This window comes from Pavona decussata, unplaced genomic scaffold (assembly GCF_977016875.1).
Source record: "Pavona decussata unplaced genomic scaffold, jaPavDecu1.1 SCAFFOLD_228, whole genome shotgun sequence".
In the NCBI taxonomy this organism is placed as follows: domain Eukaryota; kingdom Metazoa; phylum Cnidaria; class Anthozoa; order Scleractinia; family Agariciidae; genus Pavona; species Pavona decussata.
Window position 1 is genome coordinate 328,168 of NW_028145633.1, and position 8,019 is coordinate 336,186.

Consider the following 8,019-nt stretch of genomic DNA (forward strand, 5'->3'; position numbering starts at 1 on the left):
TACGTATTGTCTCAGTATGTAGTTTGCTTCAATGTTTCTAAACATCATCTGAATTTTCTATATGTGTATTAAATTTCGAGAGGATTTTCATTCGCAGGTCTAAAAGTACAAAATTAAAGACCCTCAAAATTAAGTACCAATAAGGTAGAATGATTTTCCTATGGGAAATATATTCTATTTTGAGGCAAAATAATTTTTTTTGTTTTTTTTGTTTTATTGTCCTGTTCCTCCAATATGGCTGCCGTGAACACTGCTATAGTGACAAGCATTTAATTTCTCCTTCAGTATCACTTAAGGCCACTGCCTCTTTTTGTTATGACTCACATACATTGATACTGCATATCTCAAGAGCATCCAAGAAACTCAGGTTTTTTTTTTAAAGTGAAGGGTTCACGGTTCTGCGCATGTCCATGAATCAAAGTACTTTTTCGCCTTTGCTCGCTATCGCCCAAGCCTGTTTAATTTAATTTGTTGTTTATGAACTATTCGGAAGGGAATAGGTAACTCGGGTGGTATTTTTTTCATATGATTGCGTTATTTTGCATGCAAATAAGTGTAAACACATCAACCATGGAATAAATCCTACGGAAGACGCTAAATTCAATATCAACAATATGAGTACAATCCACTAGAGTTTTCTGTGAATTTTGGTCATCAGTCATTTTGCTTGGACTAATTATAGAATGTGATTACTGAAGTACATGTGAGTGAGATTTTTAAGGCCATAAAGTTGATAAGAAAGAGTAAAAAGCATTTGGATTCATGCACATGTGCTAAAATGTGAACCCCTCCCTTTAACAACAGTGCCTACTAATGATAAGGTATTGTTGCACGGCGTATGACTATATGAAAATCAGATCTTAGCAAGGGCTGTTTGAATCCAAAGAGAAAATTGGGGATCATCGTGCAGTTTTCAGAGATAATTGAGCTTGAATTTTTAGAGACTGCCATCCATTGTTATATCTGAAAACTGTGTTGTTACCCCCCCCCCCCCCCCCCCAATTTCAATTGCTTTTTTGTAACGTGTGTGGTGAAATAAACAATAAACAAAGAAGAGTAACTTTAGCCACATGGTACAACGAAGGCCTTCCTTTCAATTTTCATACAATAATGTATTAGTTAGCTGTAAGCTGTCCTGGTTTTGCTGAAGAGCTTTCCTTCTGTTAGTTGCATTTTGAAGTTCCAGAAAATATGCACACTTCTCCATGGAAGGTTTTTTTTTTTTTTTGGTTTTTTTTTTTTTTTTTTTTTTTGTGGTTTTCCACCCTCCTCCCCCTAGGAATTTCCAATGACCTTCTATGGGGTGTATATGGATTTTTTCTGGAACTTCACATTAGTTGCTGTATTTTTCATTATTTATCAACATGTTATCTGCAGGCATGTAAGCTGGCCATCAGAGAGTCAATTGAGAAAGAAATCCGCAGAGACAAAGAAAGGGCTGAAAATCCAGATTCAGACATGGTAAGTGGACGGATGTAATGTTGGTGGGTATACCGCACTTATCACAGCCTCATGGCAGCTTACAATTCGTCTGTGGGGTGAGATCGGACGTCAGCATGTAAAAGGCGCCACTGGTAGCCGCTATCAGTCCATATTTTGATCTCACCCACCCATACATGAATGTGAAAAACAGATGAAATCAGAGATGGAGATAGATCACCGCACCAGGGACAACGTCCCCTACACTTTTTGAACAATATGTGTGGTTAACAGTTACACATTATGCTTCTGAGATGGAGCATAGCAACCGTCCTTCACTGTTGTAATACAAACAAAACTTGACCGCATCTTCTCACAGAAGGACAAGGTTTATCACCAATAGGCCATTCCCGAGTTGCTTTGTATCTCGTTTGGAAAGCGAGGTTAAGTGTACAGCTTTTCATGAGAAAATTAGCTTTGTTTGCATGTGAATGAAAACTTATTTTCATAATAAAAACTATGCACAAAGTCTCGCTTTCGTAACGAGGTTCAAAGCAACTCGGAAAAGGCCTATTATGCTAGTGTGGGTGGAGAAATTAGCTCTTCATCCCACAGCACTTCTCCTAAACAAATGCTATCCAAATCCAGACCAACTGGTGTCTGCTTCACAGTAATCCTCATCTCCCTGATAACCCTCTTCCATCTTCAACATCTCTCAAAAGGCCTGGCCCCATGCCCCACCTGTATCAAAGGGTTAGCCCTTTAGAGAAACCTTTTAAAAAATAATGCCGGGCCTGGTTGTTTGAAAGCTGATTAACGCTAATCCACGATTAAAAGTAAACCAATGTTTTCAGCAGGCTTGTTAAGAAGGTTCTTAAACGCTAATTGTGCGCTAATGGTAAAGAAAAGTCGACGTCAAAACTGAGGGACAAAAATCTTTTGGCAAAACTTTATTCATTAGTCATTAAACTCGAATCAAAGTTTATGTTAACCCAGGATTAGCTTTATCGGGCTTTGAACAACTGGGCCCTGGAGGTAACCCTGTGAGGGGCACATCTCCTTTGGGGTGGGTTGGGAGGGGGCTTAATGCTCCTAGATGTTTTATGTTGAAATGAATCTGAGAAACCAGACATTGTGGTCAGCCAGCAAGCACTTAACCACCCTTGCAGGTGTTCTTTTGGCTCGTCACGCAATCTTTCATATTGGAAAGGTTAGAATGCATGACGAGCCAAAAGAGCATCTGCGAGGGATGCTAGCAAGCACTTGGGTTATGCTAAGCTTGCTAAGCTCTCTTGACTTCTAATAAACATTTACTTGTTCCACTTGTAGGAAGTGGAGGATGAAGATCCTGTTCCAGAGATCAGACGAGACCACTTTGAGGAAGCCATGAGATTTGCTCGCAGATCTGTCAGTGATAATGATATCCGCAAATATGAGATGTTTGCACAGACTCTTCAGCAGAGCCGTGGATTTGGTGGAAACTTCAGGTGAGTAACAATGATCAGCATCAAATTTCTCCTTGTGGTATCAATTATGCTTATTCAACCCCTGAGGTCATGGGAATTAAGGATACGATCACCCAAGGTGAATTTTCTTGATAATTTAATAACTTCTCCTCAGTACTTTCATAAGAAAAGTATGGGGACAAGATAGGAGAATTTGCTATTTGATATTAGGGGTTAAAGGGTGAACAACCAAGAATGCCAAGTTGTAAAATTAACCCTTGAATAGAAATTGATAATTAAAGTGCACTACACTATAGGGAAGAGTATTAGAGCCACTTTGAACTTGACAATGTGTGAGTGTGTGTGCTCTGATAAAAGCGATCTTCAGATTTGAGTAGGAGTACAAAACAGAATGACTTGTCAAGTCTAGTTTGCGTGCAACTGCATCATTGTATAATGCAATTCGAGGGATTTGATTGGCTTAGCGGCCATTGTATATGAGCCATTATACCATGGCCGAGAAATGGCGACCATTAAATTGCCTTCTGGTCGTTCTTGCACAGCGAAATCAGTAAGATCTAGCAATATTTCTCGATTGTTTTTAATAAAACAATTATTCCACTTGCGCTCGTTGGATATGAGATGATAGATAGCCAAGTTGGCGCTACGCGCCTCGCTGGCTATCTATCATCTCATATCCAACGCGCCCTCGTGGAATAATTATTAACTATCATCAACTACTATCAATTATCAAGCGGGTGGTCAAACGGCTCAAAGAAACTCGTGATAACTGACGATAGTTTGCCGTGAGCTTCTAGTGTAGGCACCTGCCCAGTGTAAGCATTGCGAACAAAACTTCATATGCATGAATTTTTCGCGGCGAAAGTGAGCAGCAGCCTGCTTTGTTTTCCTTTGGTTGTTGGAGGAACTAACGGAAAATGAATCTAGTGAGCGCTCGTGGAGAAAACGGCTGACCGAAGAACTATTATGAACTATCTTTCGCGTGGTCAAACGGGAAAAACTATCATCAACTATCATGAAGAATTTGAACACGCTCAAAGTAAATGATAGTTGATGATAGTCGATGATAGTGCATGATAGTTGGTGGTCAAACGAGCGCGCGAGTTTCAACTACCATTGACTATCATTCGCTGTTTGACCAGGGCTTTAGATAACCGCCTTTCACACCAGTCCTGTTTCTAGGGTCTCCTTAGAATGCTGCTAAACCGCAAGAAGAAGTGAGAGTTTTGGGGATATGGCTGATTTGAAATTTGAAAGTCTTGTACTCATACTCTAAAGGTCCGTTTACATTCAACGTTGCTTCAGCATTTCCTTCGTTCTTGAAAATGTTGAATGGTGTTTTGAACCGTTTGAACACTCCGTTCATCTAAAATTTGTCCAACATCCGTTCAACCGTTGTTGAATAAATGTTGAAACCGTTTCAACAAGCCTTAATCTGAAGATCCCTAGTGCAAGATGATGTGAAAATGTCAGAGAGATAATCACTGCTCACTAGTTTTCATTTAAATAGTTATTGATAAGGAACAAACTCTTTTCCAGGTTCCCAAGTCAATCTGGTGGCGGTGGATCCCAAGGAGGACAGGGGGGATCTGGTGCCGACAATTCTAACTTATATGATGACGGAGATGACGATCTGTACAGTTAGGACACAATCAGTGCATAATTATTCAGTTTATTTTTTGTGAGTTTTTGAAGCTTAAGAGTTGACTCAATAAAACAAAAATACCCCCATCAGGTGGCCTGTTTCTTAGATGGTGGTATTTCACTTGGTACGCTATTTCAAATGTGGTTAACTTGCTGGAAACAAACCTGTATTGAAAGATAATCTAGAGCGTAGCTTCCAAATGTCAAAAATGTGATGTATTAGACACTATTGATATTTAATAAAATACATTTAGAATCTGATCTTCGGGTGTATCCGTTTATTGGAACAAGGGCGCTAAATCCAATCATTACGGCAATGGCGAAGATCGATCCATTGCTGCCCTCTTAACCAGAAAATTTTGAGAGGTCCCTTTTACTTTAATCTTCCCATTCTTTTTCTTTTTACGGCTTCGTTCGACTTTCTTCTAGTCATTCACGTCTCTTTTCCATCTAGGAGTTCCCCCCCCCCCCCCCCACCCCACCCCGAAGAAAACCAGCAAGCCTGAGCTTAACTTTTAGACTCCCTTTGGAGGTGAACTGTTTTGTGCTCACTTGTTACTCGGGTCGTAAGGCGGACCAAGTTAAGGTTTCGGTAGCATCATTCTCGTGAAAAATGCTACGCTTCTGCGCATTTGTCTTTACTTCTTAATACTGAGGAGTACTGAGCAAGCGCAATGGTAATTTATCATACTGAGCGTGCGCTACCGGATGTCGTGAATTTCACGACATCCGGTAACGGCTGTTACCAGGGCCTACGATCCAACCGCTGACCAAAAGATCGTAGGCTCTAGGAACGAGGATGCGGTAGCATTATCAAATTCTTTTTTTCTTTTTGGGGTCGCGATGGGCCGAGAGATAAGACTTGGGCCACGAGTTATTGTTCTCGGTCTCGTTTTTTGTACTCGGCTGGTACGAGTTACGTTTTCTGTCGTGTTATCAAATTCTTTAAATTCTCGGTCGTATTCTTTGTTTTCGGGCCGTGAGGAGTGTTTACCATATGCGAGCCAGACGTGCAGAGTATGAACAAAACATGCGAGGCATGAACAACCCCAACATAAACTGCTAACCGTTAATTATAAGCTAACCGGGGAGCTATTTAAGCTAACCTAAGTGCTATTTAGGCTAACTGGAGTGCTCTTTAGGTTAACCGGAGTGTTTTTTAGACTAACCTGAGTGCCTCAAGGTTAGTTTTGTTTAGCCGAAAAGTCGGCAACTAAATCAGTCTATGACCTCGCGGGCCAAGATAGATAAAGATGTCTCACGTTTACTATAGAAAAACAATCAATTTAGAAACGGTTTTTGTCTTCAAATGAAAGGTGAATAACAATTGCTTTCCCTTGAATTTCATTTAAAATATAAACAGCGAAACATTGAGAAACGTACAATACTACATGGATGTAAACGTACGCGTGATGCGTAACGTTACTCTAGGTTCAAACCCTGACCCTGTTTAAGACACAATTCTCCGATTTCCCTATCCCGTTTAAGACAGAATTCAAAATTTTCAGGCCCTTTCTAAGACATTTAACCCAAAATCACACCCTGTTTAAGACTAGAATGAAATAAGAATACACTAGTTTCGTACTGTATTTTAAGGTGATTCCGCTGAAAAAGAAGGAGTATTTAAAATGGTCTAAGACTTGGTCCAGTTCATGACTATGTTACGAGCATTACAAAAATGCAATAAAAAATGGGGGTCACCGTGCTCGTTTTTGTGCAACCTGGATGACTATTACCGTCGATTGCATCTACCCGTGAACGCACGCGCCCAAAACATGTTTTCACGTGATGTCAAACGTCTGAGTTTCAGGTGTCAAACTTTGAAGTTTTCCCGCCCAAATGTGTGGTTCACTCTGTTCTCTTGACCGTTCACTGTCAGCGTGGTCAAGAAATCAGCAAAAATGTCTTCACTGATAAGGAGAGCCGAAAAAGTATCGAGGACCTTCTCAGAGACGTGGATGAAGACTTATTGATATATGCTGGTGAATTACGAAGCAATGGTTTTACGTCAACAGCGAGCGCAATTTCCACACCGCCACCGAAAATTATACGGCTCAAAATTAAAACCGAACCTCGGGCTTCAAACGGACTTTACAAGACCAGGGCAATGGCGACAACACGGTAAATGATGTTTTCCGATGTTGATTTGCTTTCTACAAATAGTTTAAGTGATGATTTGAACCAGAATTCTGTACCTTCTGTTATTTTTGCAAACGTGCCCGAATTTACTGCGAGTGATCGCTTTGTACAAACACGAAGCGTCTTCAAATTTTACATGCGTGTTTGCACGCACGCAAAAAAACTTTCAGTTTTTTTGCCTCCAATCGCAAATGTATTGTTTATTTCAATAAAATGTTTTGTTGGAAAGCTTTTTGTTGATTTTTGTGTCTTTGTCAATTCATATATGCGTTTGAGAAGCGACAGATGCGTAATCGAGGACAAGTTGCATAAGCGGGTTGAAGTTGATATGCCAAAGGTCTTCATCAACATGCCGTGAATTTTAGCAATTTTTGCGTTCAACTGTGTTTTTCGGCAATTAATAGGTAACCATATTATTTTACGTCGGAAAACATTTGTTCAATCATTCCAGTTTAATATGCAGTTAATTTTGGAAGCCACCACTCATTTATCTACTGCGCATTTTGGTGAATTTTAACGGTCTTGGAAGAATTCAATTTCTGCAAAACCTATGGAAACACGACAGGAGGCAAAGGGTTATTTAAGAGAGGACGAACCACTTGCTTGCACCATGGTCTCCAACAGAATAGAGTCTTGGAAAGTACACCTAGGAACTGTTCGAACGTGATTCGACTGTTTGGGAGCCGTGCTTCCAGTCAAGATATACTGCTTAACGATTTTTGAAACTGCACCCTTGCTGATGCATAATCGCCTCCCAACTTCGAATTCTGAAAAAGAATAATCCTGCGCAAGTTCTTTCACTTGATTACGTAAATCGCTTGAAAGTGGGACGCCTTTCTGATAATTTCGTCCTTTCTTGTTGATTGAAAACATCTTCCCTTTGAGCAGTGGCACTGATCAGTGCCGAGAAGTAAAACTTCACATTTGGGCGGGAAAACTTCAAAGTTTGACACCTGAAACTCAGACGTTTGACGTCACGTGAAAACATGTTTTGGGCGCCTGCAATCTCGTACCCAGAGTCTTCAGGCTTTTTGGTCAGCGGGGCAACGCCGGGAAGACTCTGGGGACATCGAATTTTATTACCGCAGGATTTCTGCGGTAAAACAATGGAAACCGTTGCGGAACAGCCAATCAAAAAAATTGAATTTTTTCGATGTCCCCAGAGTCTTCCCGGCGTTGCCCCGCTGACCAAAAAGCCTGAAGACTCTGGGTACGAGATTGGGGCGCCTGCGTTCACGGGTAGATGCAATCGACGGTATTGTAAGTAGATGACCCACGAGGTTTATATTAGGAACGCTAGTAATCAGAAAAGGGAACTATCATTTCTAGAAAATTAATTTCTTGCATTAAA

At 40.6% G+C, this 8,019-nt stretch overlaps 1 protein-coding gene across 1 annotated transcript in view; it reads left to right on the plus strand.

The window, feature by feature from the left end:
- The window catches only part of LOC146458784 (transitional endoplasmic reticulum ATPase-like), a 38,937-nt gene extending 34,147 nt beyond the window's left edge, over positions 1-4,790 (plus strand). The window contains exons 24-26 of the mRNA XM_085090262.1: positions 1,378-1,461; positions 2,749-2,906; positions 4,425-4,790. Coding sequence (XP_084946388.1) covers positions 1,378-1,461; positions 2,749-2,906; positions 4,425-4,530 — 348 coding nt within the window. The 3' untranslated portion in view covers positions 4,531-4,790. The remainder of the gene's footprint in view (positions 1-1,377; positions 1,462-2,748; positions 2,907-4,424) is intronic.
- The last annotated feature ends 3,229 nt before the right edge of the window (positions 4,791-8,019 follow it).